Source organism: Siniperca chuatsi, linkage group LG15 (assembly GCF_020085105.1).
Source record: "Siniperca chuatsi isolate FFG_IHB_CAS linkage group LG15, ASM2008510v1, whole genome shotgun sequence".
Taxonomy (NCBI): Eukaryota; Metazoa; Chordata; class Actinopteri; order Centrarchiformes; family Sinipercidae; genus Siniperca; species Siniperca chuatsi.
The window spans coordinates 22629195-22650800 of record NC_058056.1 but is presented as its reverse complement, the minus strand read 5'-3'; the positions used below and the strand labels follow the sequence as shown (position 1 = coordinate 22650800).

The window sequence follows — 21606 nt, the reverse complement described above, 5'->3', positions numbered from 1 at the left end:
ATGCTTTGATGGGGTTAATGTGAGATCCACAGCCTGATGCTCACCTTCTCTCTGAGGCCAGAGAGCTCCTGTGACAGCTGGTTATTCCTCTCCTCCAGCTGTGCAGTGTCCTCCAGAGCTTTGGTCAGCTCTGCCTCCAGAGCAGACACACAAGCTGCCAGCTAACACAAAACAACCACCAATTAACTACCCGCTACGACCACCATGACGACCATCAGTCTGTCATAAAACACTGTTTACCTTGTTTTTCTCTTCAGAGGGTAACGCCTCCCTCCTTTCATTTTCCTTTATCAGCTCTGCCAGCTGCTGTCGTAGATTCTCCACATCAGCAATATTTTGGGCATTTTTCTTTGACAGCATCCCATTCTCATCCTCTAGTTGCTGGCTCTGCAAATGCAGCTCTGAAATCTGCAGAGGAGGAGATAATACAGCTCATTAACTGCTTCTGAATGAAGGAAGAATTCATTTTGTGAAGACAAAATTGTTTCTAAAGACTTTTTAGCCATCCTTAATGGCATGTCAGTCGGTCCATCACTTTGGTCCAGACTGAAATACTGTATCTCAAAAACTATTGGATAGATTGCCATGAAATTTGGTACAGATATTCATGTTCCCTTGCATTATACTAACGTTGGTGATCCTGTGACTTTTCATCTAGCGGTGTCATTTTTATTTGTCGAGTACTTTGGTTTATGAACAAACTAATGACATTCTCATTAGCCTCATTTGTAATTTGAGTTTAGTGCTGGTTAGCAACTGTTAGCATGCTAAAACGCTAAACTAAGATGGTGAAGATGGTAAACATTAAACCTGCTAAACTTCAGCATGTTGGCATGCCATTGCTGACTTAAGCATTAAGCTCAAAGTACCACTGTGCTTAAATACAGCCCCACAGAGCTGCTAGCATGGCCATAGATAAATAAGTTACTACAGTACCTGTTTCTTGAAATTCTCTGCTGCCTTTTGAGCTGCAATCTTCCCTTTTTTTAAGTTCTCCAATGTTTGTCTAAAATCAAACAAACATGGGAAGAAAATGTCAGTTTACATGACAAAACAAAACTGAACAGAGGTAATGATTTGCAATTTAAATAAGTTGTTTTTTACATCAACTCTTCCTGGGCCTCTTTCAAGTCCTCTTCCTTCAACGTAGCAAGCTTTTGCCTGAGGACGAGGTTTTCTTCAGCCAGACGACTGGCCTCAGATCTATAGACAGACAAAACTACGTTAGAAAAAGTTTAAAAACTAGATTCCAACAAGCTATAATGAAACCATATATGTCAGAATACACATTTATAATTCAGTGAGATGATGTAAAAATTACACAACACTAAGAAAGTCACTTGCTACATCTTTTTCTATGACTTACACACATTGAACTTGCATTTTTTTTTCTCTTTTCCACTGGTGATCTACAGGGATCAAAGCAGCACAAGTGTTCAAGATCTGTTGCATCGCACAAAGGGTTTAGGAACCTAATCACAGGTAGGTCAAACAGCACTACGTTGTGCTTAGGAACAATAGGAGGAGCACTCTTAAAAATCAAAGCACCAAAGGGATGGGAAAACGAGAAGCCACAGGAGACATGGAGGGGCGGTTCCTAGTTTCACTCCACGTTACCTATGAGCCTGTGTTGTTTCATTTAACATCTGCGACTTGTCCTGTAGCTCTGTGATGGCTCTGCGAAGTTCTGTGTTCTGCTTCTCAAACTCCTCACAGCAGTCCTCCAGATCGGTCACTGCCTGAACTTTAACCTCCAGCTGACTGGTCAGATCCAGGAGAGACTCCTCTGTGGGGCTCTCCGATTGGCCAGCATCTGGGTGCATGGCTGAAAGAATCTCACCCTGCCTCTCCAAGTCACTGAACAACTCAGAGAGCTTACTGTTCTCATCTCTCATCCTGCCGAGCTCATCCCCCAGTGAAATCTGCTCATCTTGAAAATCATGAAAAAAATTCATCCTGCTTTCAAAGCTCCAAACTCTCTTTTCAAGTTCACTGTTTTGGTCCTTCAGTTTGGCATTTTCACACATGCAATCTTCATATCTGATCTGAAGATCTGTCATCTTTAAGGCCTTTATCTCAAGCTCTTTGACATGCTCCATTAAAAGTAGCACTTTAACTTTGAGGCTATAGTTTTCCTCCAGTACCTGGTGGCCAGTTTTGATTTTTTCACTGTTATGAGCGAGAAGATTCTCTAGTATTGCTGACTTCTGTTGAAGCAAAGAAATCTTCTCATGAAGGAGGATGTTCTCCTCTGTGGCAGTGTTATACAAAGCCTGTAGTTTAAGGAGAGAATATTCCCTGTCCTCGTAATCAGCATCTTCATCCAGAGTTTCCAGACAGTCATGTGTGCATTCATTCTTCATTTTAGTGGTTAAATATTCACAGTCTGAAACAAGTTCAACTTCCTGTCTATGGTCATGAGAGTTATCTGGTAAACAAGAAACCTCAGCGCCCACCAGACACAGTTCATCAGGGTCACTTGTCTCCTCCAGCACTGAGGGATCCACCACAGTCTCATGACATGGTTCATCTTCATGGGAAGTGCTTTCATTGACCAAAGGTGGTACATCCTGAGGTTTGTTCTCCGCCTCACATGATTCAAGAGCGACTTTATTCTCACCATCTGTTGCATCTTCATTCGCATCTACACCTTCAAACGCCCCAAGGGATGAGACCGCCTCACACTGCGTCTCTGGAGAAACAGCTTCGTTTTTGGATTCAACTTTTGAATGATTTTCATCTAGAACTGGACAATGTGTGTTCTGGCCATCACAGCATGTCGATTCAGGGTCTTCGTGTCCAATTTTTGCACAACAACAGCTGACTTTGGGGTCTCCATCTTCCTCAGACCTTGAATCTCCAATTTTTGATTCTTCTGGAACAGCAACAACTTCATTGTGACATTCCTCACCAAAAACATTGGAGCTTTCAGGCCATGTGTCTATATTCTCAATCACAAAAATTTGACCATCATGTTCTTCGTTTTCAGTGGCATCCGTCTTTACTTTAGGCATGTTGTCTACTTGATCATCACTGGTAGCAGGGACCTTTTCATCATATACATCTGATGCTCCATCCACTGCATTGTCGGCCTCCGTTAGAGTCACTACATTAACATCTTGCTCAACCAGAAATTGTGACAAACAAACAAGTTCCTGATTAGAGGAATTGGCAAGAATAACATCATTATTGAGACAGATTTCAGTAGGTGCCAAATATGTTTCAGGGAAAGAAATACATTCTCTGGTGTTTAGCGTCTCCTCCATAAAAGTGTTTATTTCATTTGATTCTTCCATTTCTTCTTCCTTAGCCTTTTCTGCAGAAGACAAAACCTGATTGAACTCCATCTCTAGCTCCTTAATTTTAAGCATATCTCTTTCTGCTATAAATTCTTTTCTGTCATTCTCTAGATCCTTTAACTTTTCCTCAAGAATGGATATATGTTCCTGTTGCTCCTTCCTCTCATGCTCAAAGTCAACTGCTGCCTGTTTAAGCAGCATCTCCAGCTCCTCAATCTTCAACTTCAAATCATCGCACTCCGTTAACAGTTCAATCCTCTCAGTAGTCTGCCTCTCAGAAATGGAAAGCATCTCGTTGTATTTTGCCTCAAGTTGTGACTGGCTGCTCAGAACTTCTGCCCTCTCCTGTTTAAAATCGTCAACTGTTTGATTTAGCAGGAGCTCAGTCTCAAGCGCTTTCTTCTCAGACTGAGCAAAAAGCTCGTCTTTGGTTTTCAGGCTTTCCTGAAGTCGGTTATGGAGGTCATTCAGCTGCTTACTCAGCTCTATCTCTTTAGTCTGAGCCATACTGATGAAGTCATCTAGTTCATTTTGGAGTTGCTGGTTTTTCATGACAAGTTCTTCCACTTCCTCTTTATGAAGACTTTCTAGCTCATGTCGTTCTTTTTTCCAATCTTGATTCAGGCTCTCTCGTTCTTGCTCCATGGCCTCCTCTGTCATTCTTCTTTGTTCCTCAATGTTCTCAAGGGCCTCCTGTATCTGTGCCTCCCAGTGGAGCTTCTGCTCAACATAGCTTTCAGAAAGGGCCTTCAGCTCGGTTTGGTAGTGCTGTTCAAGTTTCAAAACATCAGCCTGAAAGCGCACTGCAACAGATTCTTGATCACCTGAGAAACGATCTTCCACTTCCTTGATTCTCTGGGAGAAGCTGATCTCGATTTCTCTCCTGTACATGGTTATTTAATGATTGTTACAGCAACAGTTTTGAATAGTACAGCAAATATGAAGATTCTTAAAACATTACTTTTTTTTAGCATATTAGATTATTTTATTTGGGAAATATGCTTATTTGCTTTCTCACTGAGAGTTAGATGAGAAGATTGACATCGCTCTCACATCTGTCATTTCAATACAGGGCTAAAGACAGCAGCCGGTTAGCTTAGCATAAAGACTGGAAAGAGCTAGCATGGCTTTGTCCAATGGTAACCAAATCAGCATACCAGCACCTCTAATACTCGATCAGAACTAGTTCGTACAACGTTTTATCCAACCTCGTCAAAAATCAAATGTGTTTATAGTTGTTCTTAACTGCTACACTTTAAGGTGGGAAAAGCTAGACATCCTAGAGAGAGGGGAGATATTTAAATATGAAGATAAAGACGCACATTCACAGACAGTCTAATCCGCAGAAACAAAAACAAATAAGCGCATTTCCCAAAATGTTGAAAAACTTCCTGTAAATAATGCACCTTTAAAGAGCGCACCGATTGTGAAATTCTGTGCCAATACTGATGTTAATAACTATTTGGCTGATAGCCGATGTTTTTTCCCCCTCTCGTTTTAGTTTTAATATAGCCTTCTTTCACATGAAAACAATTACTTTTTGAAAAATAACTGCTTCAAAAGCCTTTTAGTCTGCTATACGACAAATAACCAACACAAAATTTAGCGAGCGCAAAATATGTGACTCAACAGATAAACATCGGCCACTGAAATCGATGAATGTCATCCTATTTGCCAATAGGCCAATAGCAGTCAACAAGGGGAATATCGGCAGACACTAATGTTCGGCCGATATATATCAGTGCATCCCTATATAAATACAACTCACAAAAGTCAAATGTCTCACCTCTCCTGAGCGATGTCATCTCGTAGTTTATCCAACATGCTGCTGAGAGCTTCCCTCTCGCCAATGTGCTTGACAGTCAGCTCCTTGATGGCCTCCCGGTGGCTCTCCTCTAGATGAACCCTCTCCTCTGCCATTAAGCATTCTAGTCTCTTCTCCACCTCCTCTGTCTCAGTCTCAAGCTTCTCCCTCTCTTCAGCCAGCCTATCCTGGAGCATTCCTTCGTAATCCTCCTCCAGTTGCAGTCTCTCCCTCTCCCACTCCTCCTTCAGCCTTTTCTCCCTCTGCTCAAACTGCTCTTGTAAGTGCAACCTTTCTTGCAGTACTCTATTGAGCAGAGCCTCCTCCTGACGCTCCTGAAGCTGGGCTCGTTCACTCTCCCACTGCTCCCTGAGCTTGCTCTCCTTCTCCTCTTGTTCCCTGACAAGTCTCAACATCTCTTCCTCCAGCAGCACCTGCAGAGACTCATTATTCCTTTCATCCAGCTGAGCCCTCTCTTTCTGACACTGTTCTGTCAGTCTCTGCACAATCTCATCACGCTCTTCCTCAAACCTCACCTTCACCTCCTCTAATCTGGCCTTCAGTTCATCCTCATGACTTTGTTGTAATTGTTTCTTCTCCTGTTCCCAATCATCTAACACTCTCTTCTCCAACTCAGCCTTTTCTTCCTGCATTTTCTCTCTCTCCACTTCCAGTCTGGCTTCAAAAAGTTCTACATGCTCCTCCTCCAATTTCTTAATATCAATAGCATGTTGTTTCCTCAGCTCCTCCATATCATTAACAAAGTTTTCATCCATCTCTGCCTGCTGGGCTTCGAGGGTCTTCAGCTGCTCCTCCAGGTCTGCAGTGTAGGTGTGGGCCTCTAGCAGTTGTTGTCTGAGAGTTTCCACTTCCTCCTCTTGCAGATTCTCAAGCTCTTCCCTCTCCTTGGCCTGCATCTGCTCCAGCTCCGCCTGTTCTAGCTGGCTCTGGAGCTCCTGTGCGTGGCTCTGAATGCTGGCCATCTCCTCCCTCAAAGCCCGGACCTCCTGCTGGTACTGGAGGGCTAAGGCAGCCTTCTGGTCCTCATGGGTCACCCTTTGTTTTTCTACCATCTTGTCAAATTCATTAATCTGTGGTGATATAAAGATGTAGAGGAATTAAATTATAATAGTCCAGCTTTTTAGGAAATACGTGTACTTTTCGTGCAGAGAGTTAGATGAGAAGAGCAATACTGTTGTCATGTCTGTACGCTAACTGTGAAACTACAGCCAGTGGCAGGTTAGCTTCTTAAGATAAAGACTGGAAACAGCTAGCCTGGTTCTGTTCAAAAAAAGGTAACAAAAACTGCCAACCAGTTATTTCCTAGCTAGCCTTTTCTCCTGTTTCCAGTCTTTTTGCTAAACTAATCATTTGTTGGCTGTAGCTTCATATTTACCACACAGACACAAGAGTGGTTATCGATCTTCACATCTAACTCTCGGCAAGTGTATTTCCCAAAATATCAAACTAATCATTTGAACAATAGTTTGAGACACAGGAGTTAATTGTTCAATTCACTCATTTCGACAGTCAAGTAAGTTCAGAACTGTGATGCAGCCAGTAAGACCAATTAAAGTACATATGACCAAAATGCCATAACATTTTTTGTATCTATTCACAATTTTGATATTACATGCATCGCTCTGCTCATCCCAGCTAAATGTTTTACTACAAAAAAAAAACAACAACACACATGTACATCAAACATGTGAACCACATGAAATATAAAGGTATCTACTAGCGTCACCTTGCTTTCTAGCTGGTTTTGCAAATCCTCCATTTCCTGAAGGTGCTGCTCCTTCAGCTGCTCCATCATCATCTCTGCCTCAAGGCTCATGCTGAACGGCTGAACCTCCTCTGAACCGATACCTGCAATAAATCAAGTTAGAAGTTGGTGAAGCTGGAGACATTTGACACAAGGTTTCCTTGTTTCTATACAAAATGTCGTTGTAATGATTGTTGTCATGAACAGACGTAGTTATTGCTCTGTAATGAATCTCCAGGGGCTGTATGTTTGTGTATGTGTGGTTTAAGTATTCATTAGGCCTACCTGGATCAGACTCCATGCCAGGGCTTTTACTCTCCAGCTCTTCAGAGAGAGGTTTGTGGCAGGGCTGATGAACTCGTCCAAGACTGTGGAACTCCTGCAACTCTGACTGCAGCTCGTCAATACGATCCTGCAGTTCCTACCAAACGAGAGCACTACGAGTTAAATGTGTGTAATTAATAAATATAATTTGTCCTCTCACCACATTCAGCACAGTATCTTTTTTCACCTTAAGTTAGATTTTTCAGTATATCAAACATCTGGTCTGTAAAGACAATATTACTGTCACCACTTCTTACATGGCTCTGCATGTACGGACACACAAACGAAAAGAGAAAATTCAAGAAAAGGTGGGCACTTTGTGATTTAAATACAATTACCCTGCACTGAGCTTCGTAGCTGCTGCGTAGTTCTTTAATACGTTCCTCTTGGAGGAAGAAGTCTGCACTGCCAGGGTCCAGGCCTCCAAACTAAAGAATATAAGATCATTTACAAGTTAGCAGTTTGTTTGCACTGAGACCATAAAATAGGAACAAAGACACAAACAAAATGCACTTGGCAGAAGAGGAGAGAGAACACAGAAAATCAAATCATAAACAGAAAAGCAAGCAGAAAAAGAAAATAAATATGCAAGTGCAAGTATGTGTGTGTTCCAATAACCCCAAATAGAGAAAGACAGTATTGAAATGCCAAAACCCCCTTATGTATAGCCCAATAATGTCTCTGTACCCTTTCTTTCATAACGTTGTCCAAACTTGTCTGGAGTTTTGTAATTTGGCTTTGTGCCTCCACAAGTTTTTCGGCACTGTCCAGCAACTCCATTTCAAGACGTCGGTTTTCCTAAAAAATAAAGACACCAATAACATAGGTTATCTTTACATCATCATCTGCTTATCCAAAAAGACAACAATATTAATAATTGTAATGTTTAGTGAGAAAAATTAAGCTATGACAAGGTTCTTCAATGAGTTCTTTGCACGTCAATAAACAATATAAAAACATATTAAAGCAAAGACACATAACTACAAACATCACCAAATCATATCACCACAAATCTTTTTGGTACCTTCACAGAGATGGAGAGGTGGTCTCTGAGAAAAGATTCATCCTCCCTGATCTTCCTGACCTCTGCTTCCAGTTCCTCACGCTGCAGGCCGGCCTGCTGCTGGATCTGGTCCATCTCCTTCATCAGCTCTGATCGTACTGCTGCTAGCTTCTCTTTGTGGTCCTGTTCAAGCTTCCTGTAGACATTCGGGCACAGAGAAAACAGTGTAACGCTTACATACCAAAAAATACAATATTCAGGACAAAGGACACTATAATACTGACTGTACCAAATGTTAGGAGGAGGCTGGATTTAGCAGGAATGGGGGACTTTTGAATTTAGCAGGTTAGTGTGGTTAAATTAAATGTGCAGCTGCAGTCTTCATGAATGGACTAGATGAAGGGTGACGGCTATAATCCTTTAGTTTTTAATCCTGAAAAACCACCTTAAGAATGATGCCAAGATGTGGGGAAGGAGACAGACATGATTAAACAATCAAATCATTCTGTACACCTTAGTGGACGAAGGCCTCTTGCTGTGATACAACTGGAGAATGAACAAAAACTGGTCTAATCTGAGGGATAAATTACCTGAGATTGAGGTTATGCGTGTGCTCTATCGCAGAGTGATGCTCATCCACCTCAGTGGCGAGCTGAGTTTTTAGTTTCTCTGCTTTTTCCAGGTCAGATTGGATTTTCTCTTTCTCCCTGAGTTCTCGGTCTACACGCTCTCTGACAAGAGAAAAACAACAGGGCCAATAATTGAACAAAGATTTACCCATGACAAATGACAAAAGAAAGAAACCAAAAATAATCCTGCAGGTTTTATGTATCTTGTTTTATTTCACACTAACAGGTTCAAAATTATTCCAAATATAGTTAATTAAATCTAAACAGAGTATTAAGATCTGAATGAGCTACATTGTAGTGATGACTCATACTCACAGGAGATATCTGATCTCAGCTCTGAAGCTCGCCAGTGCCGCTTGGTGAATCCCATTCTTAGTAACGAGTAGCTCATTTTCAAGTGCCATGGTGAGATCACTAAGACTCAATTTTCCATCTAGGCTGAAATTCAAAGCCTGCAAAAAAATTTACTAATTATATTTTTGTTTTTTGCTAATATTTTAGTAAATTCTTTACTTATTTGCATCACGGAGTAAAAAATAAATAAAATAAAAAGTAAACCATTTTCTCCTAAACTGCAGAAACTGTAAATCTGACTTCTTCCTGTTTGACTGTTTCAACACGTACAAATGAATTAAATTCACAAATTTAAAATGCTGATAATAATAATAATAATAATAATAATAATAATAATGATGATAAAGACTAATGGCCACAGTCATAATTAGAAGAATAAGTACTCTGCGGTACCTGCAGGATCTCAGTGCTGTTTTCTATTCCCTCATCCATCCAGGCATCCAGGATGTATTCGACTGGAGTGAAACCGGTACCATCATCAAGGGTGGAGAAGAGACGCATGCCGATGGTGCTGGTCAGGGCAGAAGGAGTGGCTATCCTACGGCCTCCCTCATCAAAGGGCTGCATGGGGAAAACATTGTCTCTTTTTAATAGAGAACACAGATCTCCAATCTCCAAAATTCCACTTAATGCAAATGCAACTTGAGATCTAGCTTTCAATGACTATTACAGAGGAACTAGAAAGGAAAAATGTTTTTGTCAACCACAAATTTGTTTTATACATCTTTTTCAAATGATAGATATTTGACAACGTAAAAAACCTTTTACAGATAACAATACAAAAATAATTAATGAAATGAAATAACAACATCTTGTGACCTCGTAGAGCTCAACAAAGAAATAGCGTACCTGAGTGGAGTGGTGTCGTTTAAGCTGTCTGTAGGGTGTGGAGGCGGACGGTGTGGGGGGTTTGTTGTTTACAGCCCTGGAAACAAACTCCTGAACATTCATCACTCCATCGCTGGTTAGACTCTGGAGCACATCCACATTTATCTGAAAAATAAACGCATATTTTTTTTGAAGTTGCAACATTTGCAAAGACATTTGCCTCACTTTACACTGTATATAGGTGTGGGAGTGAGTGATTTTTATCATTTTATTCCCTCAGGGTGATTTGAAGGTTGTTTAGGTGATAGACATCACCTTACTTTCTTGACAATTGTGACAGGCATTTTTCACTGTTTTCTGACATTGTTTAGACTAAACGATTAATTGATTAATCGAGAAATATGATATATAGCGTATATGTACTTTTCTTAATGTTATAAAGTAGAAATTTTAAAGGGAGTGGTAAACAGTGCAACAGAGTCCTCCGTAGGCACAAAACACACATTTTTTTTTAGTCAAATTGTCTAAATGAGCTATGTAATCAGAGGAAGAACAAGGAACAACAAGGCTTTTTAACATCAGTAAATTAACCACATTAATTTAGAGCCATAAACCTTTTGTTGCAAAGATGCATTTTACATTGTGTGCCACTAGGCAAGAGTGTATTGAAATGCAGTGTGATTTTATAAAAAGTCAAAGTGATTTCAAAACTTTTAACTGAAGTATTGATAATGAGATTTGAAAAGCCGCCCTGAAATAAACCGTCTCTTCATTGACTTTTAATCTCACCTCCAGGCCCAGGTGTTCACAGAGAGCAAGCAGTTCAGTGTGACCGGCACATCCGTCCCATGATATTGCCAGTTCGTCACAGGCTTCACGCAGTCTCTCCTCTAAACAGGTCGACAGAGGAATGAGGGATCCCCGAGGGGTGCTTGGCTCATCCGGGTTCCAGAAATGCATCTGGCCTACAAACAAGGTAAGAGACTGATCATTTAGTGACAAACACCTATAAAAGTGATTGTTCTGAAAATACTGCAACTTTGACAAACCTTCTGCCTCATACTCCTCTGTGCTTGTTTCGTGAGCATTCCAGCGCTGTTAGAGACAAATACACACAGAGACTGAGATTAATGTCACAAAGAGGCCTTTAAATAACCCATAGAAACTCATTTGTGAGAAAAATTACCACATTAAAATATCCCTGCAGGCTGATTTTCTCATGTGACATTCAGCCGTTTATAAGTTCAAACATGTTTTTAAATTAGGCAAGGTTGAGTCTGGGTGCAAAGGGGGGCTGGAGTGTCTGACAAAAAGCACAAGCGAGCTTTTGTGATGGCACGAGCACCAGGGATGGTAAGTGGGCAAATAAGGAATGGTGGTAATAACAGAAAATGTGTCATGGACAGACACGCTGTTCCTTTCTTTAAAAAAAAAAAATAAATAAATAAAAAAAATCTCTTCAAACATGTTAATAGTATAATCCTCATGCTTATGTGCAACATTTAAAGACTAAAGTGACAATTGCATAAATGAGAAGCTATTGCTGAAAATAAAGTTTTAAAATTGCTTTTTGGAACCAAAATTCAGTACATTTTGCAGTTCAAAATCCAAAATCTGTTTTTCTTAAATTGAAATTTTAGTACTAGTAGAGTTTTAAGATTTTAACGTGAACTCAGTTATGTTTTTTGTGCTTGTCAAGAAATATGAAAGGAGGAGGGGTTTATTTGGGTGTGACCCACTGTGCTCCCCATCCTAGCGTGACCATCTATTGTTTGGGAGGCAAACAGTGAGGGAATGAAGAACAGATGGGATTCTGCAAGTGGCGTTTTGATACATGGTGTATAAGCATCCAGGAGGGTGGGGGTAGTGCGGCTCATTGTTCCCCTGTCACAGTCCTACACCCTCCTCCTCCCAAAGCACCAGGCCTGCAGTCTCTGTGGCAGAGCCCCCTGACCCATCCCCATCTGCTGGTCCCCAAGCCGGACCTTGTAGCATTGTTGCAACTTCGATTAGTCAATACCAAGACACGCTTCAGTTCAATGTCTAGAATAGTGTTTGTCTTGGCGCTGGCAGGCCCCTGGGGTGGAGTCAGGAGCTCAGACAATACACAGAATATTAACACGTCTATCCATGAACAAGCTGAACTGGCCATCATTATACTGTTTTGGTGACCAGTTGGGGACTTTTCTTTGTTGTGATTTATTCTGCTGCAGCACATCCATGCTTGTACATTCAACCTGACATTAGTATGAAAAATAAACCTGTTATCCAAAAGGCTAATGTTTTGTGCAACCAAACAGGCCAAAACCCAAAGATATGCGATTTAAAATTATATAAAAACAGAAAAAAAATCTGCAAATTCTCACATTTGAGAAGCTGCGACTGGAATGTTTGGCCCTTTTTATTGATAAGTTACAGACTATTGATTATCAAAATAGTTGACAAGTACGTTTCTGTTAAACCAATTAAACAATAAATTGTCAGCACAGCCCTACTACTTTACAGCCAAATAGATTTTCAGGACAAAATGGGATGTCTTGCTGGTGTTACTGTAAATTTCCCACCCCGATTTCATTTGCAGGCCCTGGACCTCCCTACATATGTCAAACAACCCTCTATGCCAGCAGTGAGAGCAGGATAATCCAAGAAAAGGAACTAGAGGATCAACCAGAGGAACCATGCAGAGTGTTCAGCTGCGCATGGCCATGACTGAACTAATGCTATACAACTCTGTGACACAGAAGCATGTTACATTCAAGCCACTACTGTGGCTACTTGTAACACTACAATTAGCCCCATGGCTTTCTTTTTATCTGCTGAACTGTGATCTGTTTGAACATGATGAAGTAAATTCCTTAATTCCTAACACTGTTGCCTTGACCACCACATCACAGCCAGCATATACACTCGGGGCAGTTCAACTCAACACTGAACACTGTTCAACTCACACAAAATCGCATCATGAAACATTAAACTGACAACACTGTGTGAAGCTACACAAACATTGCGGTTACATCCTGATTACCAGAGGCTTATTACACAGTAATTATACTCCCAGTGTTATGTACAGACACTGCTGCGTTGTTATGCAATGAACTGGGCCTTGTGAATCCTGTGTTTGAGTGTCTATATTACATTTCAGGATTTGCCCTGCATGCCACTAAGCTGATTAGCTAAGAATAACGCCTCGCTGCCAGTCTGTGGCTGCCGCGAAGCACAGTACATGCAAGGACATGAGGTGATAAGGATGGCATCCGAGTGTCTAGAGGTTCAGAACAGTACTGGAAAAACTCAGAGAACATCAGTCTTAGCCTTTTACCTCACGCTTCCTGGGAACAGCTGAGTCATAGTTGTCCTCCAGATCCTCCTCCTCCACCGGGTTTGCATTTCTAACTTCAGACAAGTCTGAAATAGCCTCCATGAACTCTGGTGTTGAGCGGCGGCCATAGCGTTTACTACCCTTCACAAACTTTGGTTGGATCTCAGGAGAATCTGAGGAGATACAATGACAAGAAACTGTTTCAGTGCTTCATTGACAGACATAAATATGGACAGTGAAGTGTTCACTTTGAACAAGGATCAGCCTTCATATTATCTCATAACGTAAGTATCACAATAGAGTAGCATGATAATGTTTAGTCTGTTAATACTCTTATTACCATACAGAGTGTATGGTCAGTCTTGTGTGATCACTAGTGTGAGATGTGACCCTGGAGAAATAAAATAACTAAGCTAAAAAGATGTTGGTATCAACCAGGAGTCTGAAATATGCATTCACAAAACAAAATACAAATACAATACAAATTAAACAAGTTGGGAGTATAAACAAATGTTTCCAAGAAATAGCTTAGTATAAAAACACTCTTTGTGTTAACTACATCCATAAAATAACAAACCTTGCCAGCGGTCCAACTATGATGGTGCAAATAGTTCAACTGTCGGCTAATTAGCTTTGGGCCTGCGCTTTTGGCTCTGTGCCTCTGTATGTAGATTTACTGCTGATTCAGTATGGGGGCTGTTCCACTTATTCAGCCTTAAGTCACTTTCTCCGCTTGGTTGACTTGTTGAATGGAAAAAGTCTCCTTAAAGTTCAATATTAAACTAATACTGATCTAAATTACAGATTTGGTTAATTATATGGCTTGATGATTTGTGGTTGTTTTCAAGCTGACACTGAATGCATTTTAATTAAATTTGTCTGTGTGAAATATAAAAACATGCAACAACAGAATCTAGACTTTACCTGGTTTTGACAAGGTCTCCTGTTCTGCTTGTGGTGGCTCAACAGTTGATGACAATACCAGAATCAGTGCATTCTTGAATTGGTCAAAGTCAACCTGAAACAAGAATAGAAAAAAAGAGATTCTAAATTGAAGTACAGTCTTACACAAGTGTAAGAAAATGCAAGTAATGCTTAGTATGTGAAGCAAAGTAAAAACGAAGCAGAAGTTCATGAAATTCCTTGCCGGGCGAAGGCTGGGTGTCCCTGGGTGTTTGGGTGGAGGAGGGTTTGCTGAGCAGGAGCAGGGAGGTCACACTTCAAGAATCAACAGCTGCTAACCCTGAATATGGTGATTTTCTTTGTGCGTTGAGGCTGGAGGCTTTTCGTGTCTTTTTTGACTTTATTGTTGGATGCCATGGGTAGGCAATCAGTTCACTGGCCCTCTGCTAACATTTACCCCGCCCACACACACAAGACAATAGCCATCCGTCTGTCCACACGCTTATATACAAACAACTTGATGCAAAAGTGTGGAGGTAAGCAATTTGGAGTATATCTGACCCCTCTACTTTAGGCGGAAAAGATGCATACTGGAGATCCTGTGAATGTACAATGCACTTTATACAAACTGAGGTCCAATTGCACAGATTAGACCAGTGTCCTTTCTATTTCATACATTTCCACATGGAGCAAAGAAATGCATCTGTGAATGGTGATTAGCCAGCTTGGTTGTCCTGACGACAGACACCTGGGATCAGGGCTGATGGGGGCACATTTTCTCCTCAACAAGACAGCTAACAAAGCACCAAAAAGCCTGGAGACACAAAGACCTGAAAGCTGGAGTGGCTCAACACAGGCGTCTGCCAAATTCAAAGGATGCAGAGGACTCTACGCACAGGAAAGCCAAAAGGCCACGACTCACATGTACATCAGAGAAGGAACAATAATAATTCTGCAAATACAACTTTTCTGAGCAAATTACCTCAACAGTTGCACACTATAACACACTTTCACCAGTGGCAAAGGAATAAACTTACCCTGGAAGTGAGGCGGTCCTGGTTCTGAAGCAGTGTACGGAGAAGAGCTGGTGTGGCATCATCCAGGTGCAGGGACTGGCAGAGGTCAGAGAGTTCCTCCGGGCACAGTGAGCCAGAGCCGCTGGCGTCAAAACTGTTAAAAACTTCTTTTAGGCGCTCCTCGTAGTGGTCCTGCTCTTGGGTGTCATCCATCCCACAGGACAGCACCCTGCCCTGAAAGGAAAATCCTTGTTTTATCACACTTTCCTTCACATTTTAGCTGATGTGTTTATCTAGAGTGATATGCCAGAACGATAGCAGAATTCAGCTTAAATCACTGTTACAAAGCAAAAAAACTCAAAATCAAAACTAGAGCAAGAGCTCAAAAACTCTTCACTCCAAATTTAGAGCATAATATATCCAATCACTGTTAAAAGATACTCACAAACAGGGTGGAAACATCTATCTCAACAGCATGTGTTCCTAACCGTACCTTCATCTGAGAGTGCCGCTGAGCGACTGAGCTACCAACACACTGCACCGGCGTCATTTGTGGTGGAGGCTTTGGCTAATCCAATTAGAATGATTAGACAACCAGGTAAATTAATATACATGGCCAAATCTGACACTGACTCTCTCTTTAGCTGGGATGTTTCATGACCTATGCAAATCAATCTGTGGCACACATGAAAGAAATTTCACCTTGTGATGAAGTAGTTTAAACACATTTCAGTATTGTTCTAAATAGAACCAATATTGATTGATTGATTTGTTTATGTGAGTGTCCTGCACCTTATGCATTTATAAGATCTTGTGCATATAATATCAAAATGTAAAAAAGGTCTTTGTTTTATTTAAAGTCTGGCAAAATAAAAATCCTAAAGTTAATAATAAAAATGATAGAAAGCAGCACGTTTGAAGTTTTTAGACTAAATGCTCCTTCAAACTGGTGATAAAGACAGCAAAGTGGCACTGAACCAAGTGGAACAAGCAGCCAGGAACTAATTGAGGAGGCTACACCAAAGCCTTTAGCCAGCATTTACTGGCTGGCAGCATCAGTTACAGAGACATGGACAAAGTTGTTATTCTTTCTATTTGGATGCATCATTGCTGTAATTGAAAAACAATGAGAACCATTTGACAGAGAGCAAGGCCCTTTTGTGGCTCCAAACAGAAGTCTGGAGTCCAGTTCAGGACGATACCAAAATGCACAGTAGTCCACGTTTCTCTCAAGCAATAATAGAAACACAAACAATGAATCCTGGGTAATTATTTAGGAAGCCAACCTTTTATTTTAAAGAGAGATGAACGCAAGAGGTCATCATGGGTCAAAAAAAGAAAAGATGGAGTCTGAGTAACTTAAGCAATGACATAACTCATAGACGCAACAGTGCAGGTCAGCCACCTGAAACTTAAGGAAGGTAGATGTCAGTTAACATGACTGGAAATAGCAATGGAGAGCTGAGCAGAGTCCAGCATTCATTCATCTACTTCTATTTTTACTTACAAATACTTTCCACAAATGTTATCTGTTGCAACACATTTCTACACTATATCAGTGCTGGGACTGTTTGACTGTTTTTTGCTTTTCTTGATTTCAACTAATATTACTGTTCTGCAGTTTTAACTACCCTCCTTGAATGCCTTTGTGTACTTGAATTATGAGCCATTTTCATGCTAAATCCTGCATCTTTTGTTGTTGGAGCAACTTAAATCACTTGCTGTACAATGGATAAATAAGATGTCTTCTTTTTATCATCTTACATAATTTTGTTCTATCATAAGAATTATAATATATGCTGTGTATACCACTACATCTAATGCATTGGAACTTCCCAGTTTGGGCCTACATGTCTATACAATGAGCACCACCCTGACCCCTGCTTTTCCAGCTGCTCTCAGTGAGATCATCAAGCGCTCAGCCAGGTGTCCCACACACCCCAGACTTGGGGTACCCCATTCACCACAGACAATAGAAACAAAAACCAAATCAGTATTCTGCATCTGCACATTTGAGTGGCTTATGAAATGCAAGAAAACCATGGCTCAGCAGTATGGCAGCTAGTCTAAAGCTATAGCGTCTTGTAAATTTGTAAAAATATTTAAATAAAACTGGAACAAAACAAGAAAAGATCAAAACAAATGTAGGAATATAATCATTATGTTTTTATTCATAACAGCAACAGCCTGACCTTATTTAAAATTTTTACTAAGTAGTTCTCCAAAGCACCGCCTGAGCCAATTATCCTGGCCGCCCTCCTGCTCGGCTCGATGGCTCATGGTGGCCGTGGTTTGACAGCTGCTGCAGCCAAAGAATCACTCTAGTCCACGTCACAAGAAGGAGGTTAATCCTCACACCATCCAAACATTCACTGGTAATGGTGTGATTGGTAATTATTACTAACAGATGTCAATCTGAAAAGGAAAAATATAAAAACTTTTTTTTCTTTGTAGGTGTACAGGAATGGGAATAATTTTAATTGTATCCCTTATTGTCTTTTAATAGAATCACATCATGAAGAAATAGCGCTTATTAGCTACAGCAATTATACAATTATTTTTGTCTGAAGTAACTATAAAAAGGAGAACTATATAATGCTTACAAAATATTAATCAGGAAATGTTTTCAGGAGAACATTTAAGAATAATTATTTAACATTTGATTTAGCATGTTTCCACATATTTTATGGTTATTTTTATATTAATTGTGTTTGTGTTTCATATTGCATTTCTATCATCTTTTGCTTTACTTTGATCAAAGAACAACTGTATGAACTTTGGAAACTTCTTTGCACAAAGCAATCGATGAGATCTAGATGAATGATTTATGTATAGCATGCTATTATTTGCCCACACTGCCACAGCAAGTTCACCTGACATTAAAACTGCAAAATCACACCTACTCACTTTCAACACCTTTCATAATCCAATTTGATGAATATGGAGGAAACATTTGCATGTTTTGGGGGGGGGGGACACACAAATCAAAACTAGGCACCACGAAAGTCTCATTAATTAGATAGAGATCATTTTCAAACTGCCCCAGTTTGTGAAAACCAATACATTCAGTGCTACAGTATATTTGATTATTAAAATAAAACTATTTTCAAGGCCACATATAATTTCAAAAAAAAAAAAAACTTTAATGGCTTTGTCACAAAACCATAAACTTTTAAAAAGATTTGCAAGTCAGCAGTGAACCCTGTTAACAGCACAAGTGTAGTCAAAAAATGACTAGAAAGACACTATTACCAGTTACTTAGTAAATTTAGGTAATTAATCACCTTGTAGTATCACTGGAAACACTGTCAACAGTTGCCTTAATAAAGCCTGAATGCTGTTTGCTCCACTAACTTACTGACTGCACCTGAGTAAACTTTAAAGTCAGTTAACCAGCTGTGAAGTAGTTTAGCTAGTTAAGCTAGTTAAAAGATTCATAGGAAAGTGATGGGCTATGCTAACCGTGCTAATTTACCAGCAGGCGTGTTGGGAGGAAACGGTTAGTCGGGATTGCTGTTGGCTAAACTTCATCCTAAAAAAAGAAAAAATACGTTTAAAACTGTGGTGAACACAGAAGAGGAAGAGGAAACAGTTTTAACATTGTTAGCTAAAAAAATTTTAAAAAAACACTCACCAAAGTCTCCGAACTTGGACGACAGCTGGCTCCTTTTTCCCAGCTGAAATTTGCTGATTAAGTTAACTGAACGCGGGTAAGTTATAATATAAACTTTTACAACATTTCTCCCGTAGTGGCGTCTCGGTTCCCTCGCAGGTAAACGACCCTTTCCAGAAAGACAGATGAGCAGGTAGCTAACTAGCCGCCCGATGCAGTCGGTTTGTCGGGGCTTGTTTTATTTCCAAGCAGCATCGGAGAGTTTGTTGCTCACTGGGTCTGGCGGCTGCTTTGTGTCCTCGGCTGTGTATCATCCTCCTCTCGGTTGTGGCGGATTTTGAAAAGCGGCTGCTAGAGGAAGGGGCGGCGACCGGGAGCCTGCGAGGGCCTGACTGGCCACAGCCTGGCCCCCTGTGGACCAAACTAGCACTAGTAACTTAATATAATACTTCCTGCTTTAAAACATAACGAAAGATCCCTGTTATTATTAGGTATTTTGACCGTTATGCTATGTAGTCATTTAGCCATACTCAGGCATCAGTGGTGGAATGTAACTAAGTACATTTAGCTTCTCAAGTACAATTTTGAGTTACTTAACTCAAGTATTTCTATTTTATTCTACTTTATACTTCTGCTCCACTCATTTCAGAGGTAAATGTTGTACTTTTTATTCCACTACATGTGTTTGACAGCAGTTACTTTTCAGATTTAAAAAAATAAATCATCTTATGAAACAGAACACATTGTAAAAGATTAAACCAGTGGTTTCTAACCTCTTCCCCTTGTGACCGAAAAATCTAGGTGTCTTTTTGTGTCTATGTGTCATGTTTCAGATGATCTATGAGTTGTTAGTTCCACCGAGGAGTATTTTTCCCCTCTAAACTTCTCACACATGGTTTCATTCAACTGTTTGAGGCTCAAAAAAAGTAAAATGATCTAATATCATTCTCAAATATTAGAGAAAAGTCCAAAAACTGAATACAGATTTGTGTATCAGAACTTAGTTTGTCTCCCATTAATAATCTCATGACTTCTCAGATTTATCTGGTGACTAAACTACTTAACTGTATATAAAGTATTTTAAAACTAGCTCCACCTCAACCAGCTACAACAGTGAGATGCTGCTTACACATTGATATATCAGCATTAATAATGGTATTTATCATATCAGTCACAGGGGCTGATTTTCTGCAAAACGAGTACTTTCACTTTTAATACATAAAGCAAATTTAGCTTCTAATACTTTTACTTAAGTAGAATTTTAAATGCAGGACTTTTACTTGTAATGGTCCTGCATCAAGACCTAAATGTATTTTTACATTTAGGTCTTGATGCTTTTACTTAAAGGATCTGAGTACTTCTTCCACTACTGTCAGATTGTGAACTTTTTCTGGTTGTTTTTTCTAGTTGGTTGAAGTTCACACTGTCCACCCATCCGTGGACACAGCTACCCTTATGTTTTGCACTATCTTGCACAAGGAAGGGAAAATATGTGGTATCATATGGCAGAGCACAGTGTGTACACTCTACACAAGCACAAAATAGGACAACTGCCATAACTTTGAGAAAGTTTCTCATCTCCCCTATTTTGTCCAATTCTTAGGTTCCTGGACCTTTGTTTGCAAAGTAACTCTCATGACCTGATCCTGGCAGTGGTGGAAGAAGTATTCAGATCCTTTACTTAAGTAGAAGTACCAATACCACACTATAAAAACACTCTGTTACAAGTAAAAGTCCTGCATTCAAGATCCTACTTAAGTAAAAGTACAGAAGTATTATTAGCAAAATGTACTTAAAGTATCAAAAAGTAAAAGTACTGGTTCTACAGAAAATCTGATTCTGCAGACCGTTGACTGGCATATTAATATATATGGCATTATTAATGTTTAATGACTGTTAATACTGATACATCAATGTGTAAGCAGCATTTTACTGTTGTAGCTGGTGGACGGGGAGCTAGTTTTAACTACTTTATATACAGTTAAGTAGTTTAGTCCAGTGGTTCCCAATCTAGGGTTCAACTCCTCCAAAGGGTCACCAGATAAATCTGAGAGGTTGTGAAATGATTAATGAGAGAGGAAAGGAAAAACATCTGATAGACAAATTTGTATTAATTTTTTTAAAAACTTTTTTTGTGAATGTTAAATAATTTTACCTCTTTGAGCCCCATGAACAGTTATTTAAATATAACCATGTGAGAAGTTTAGAGGGAAAATGTCAACAACTCATTAACAACTAACATAATGTCATAGACATCTGAAATGTGACAAGGGGCCCCAACTAGATACTGTTGTGTCACAAGCCAAAAAGGTTTGGAACCACTGTTTTAATATTTAACAATGTGTTGTATTTTATAAACTTATCATATGTGCTGTATATGTAAAATCTTCATCTGAAAAGTAACTAGGAACTAAAGCTGTCAAATAAATGTAGTGAAGTATAAAGTAGCATATAATGGAAATACTCAAGTAAAGTACCTCAAAATTGTACAGTACTTGAGTAAATGGACTTCATTACTTTCCACCACTGGATCCTGGTTGGCCTTTAGGGGGCGCTACAATAACACCCTAAACCTAGTGGTGGAGTGTGACTAATTACATTTACTCAAGTACTGTATTTAAGTGCAATTTCAAGTTACCTAACTTAAGTATTTCCATTTTATGCTCCTCTATACTTATAGTCTACTACATTTCAGAAGGAAATATTGTACTTTATACTCCACTACATTTATTTGACAGCTGCAGATACT

General features: G+C 39.8%; 1 protein-coding gene across 11 annotated transcripts in view; it reads right to left on the bottom strand.

The window, feature by feature from the left end:
• Nucleotides 1-19291, bottom strand: part of nin (ninein (GSK3B interacting protein)) — a 28094-nt gene extending 8803 nt beyond the window's left edge. For 3 of the 11 annotated variants that reach the window (XM_044165877.1, XM_044165879.1, XM_044165880.1), the window contains exons 1-20: nucleotides 15690-15806; nucleotides 15266-15478; nucleotides 14250-14343; nucleotides 13326-13498; nucleotides 11056-11101; nucleotides 10796-10971; nucleotides 10028-10171; nucleotides 9572-9739; nucleotides 9140-9276; nucleotides 8786-8926; nucleotides 8217-8391; nucleotides 7880-7990; nucleotides 7531-7620; nucleotides 7154-7289; nucleotides 6851-6972; nucleotides 5086-6194; nucleotides 1105-1203; nucleotides 937-1006; nucleotides 241-408; nucleotides 45-161 (exon numbers count right to left, since the gene is read on the bottom strand). In XM_044165877.1, coding sequence (XP_044021812.1) covers nucleotides 45-161; nucleotides 241-408; nucleotides 937-1006; nucleotides 1105-1203; nucleotides 5086-6194; nucleotides 6851-6972; nucleotides 7154-7289; nucleotides 7531-7620; nucleotides 7880-7990; nucleotides 8217-8391; nucleotides 8786-8926; nucleotides 9140-9276; nucleotides 9572-9739; nucleotides 10028-10171; nucleotides 10796-10971; nucleotides 11056-11101; nucleotides 13326-13498; nucleotides 14250-14343; nucleotides 15266-15478; nucleotides 15690-15794 — 3594 coding nt within the window. In that variant the 5' untranslated portion in view covers nucleotides 15795-15806. Of the gene's footprint in view, nucleotides 1-44; nucleotides 162-240; nucleotides 409-936; nucleotides 1007-1104; nucleotides 1204-1617; nucleotides 4183-5085; nucleotides 6195-6850; nucleotides 6973-7153; nucleotides 7290-7530; nucleotides 7621-7879; nucleotides 7991-8216; nucleotides 8392-8785; nucleotides 8927-9139; nucleotides 9277-9571; nucleotides 9740-10027; nucleotides 10172-10795; nucleotides 10972-11055; nucleotides 11102-13325; nucleotides 13499-14249; nucleotides 14344-15265; nucleotides 15479-15689; nucleotides 15814-18706; nucleotides 18777-18878 lie in introns of those variants that run through there. The other 8 variants (XM_044165876.1, XM_044165886.1, XM_044165884.1 and 5 more) reach the window with 7 other exon arrangements.
• Nucleotides 19292-21606: the final 2315 nt, after the last annotated feature.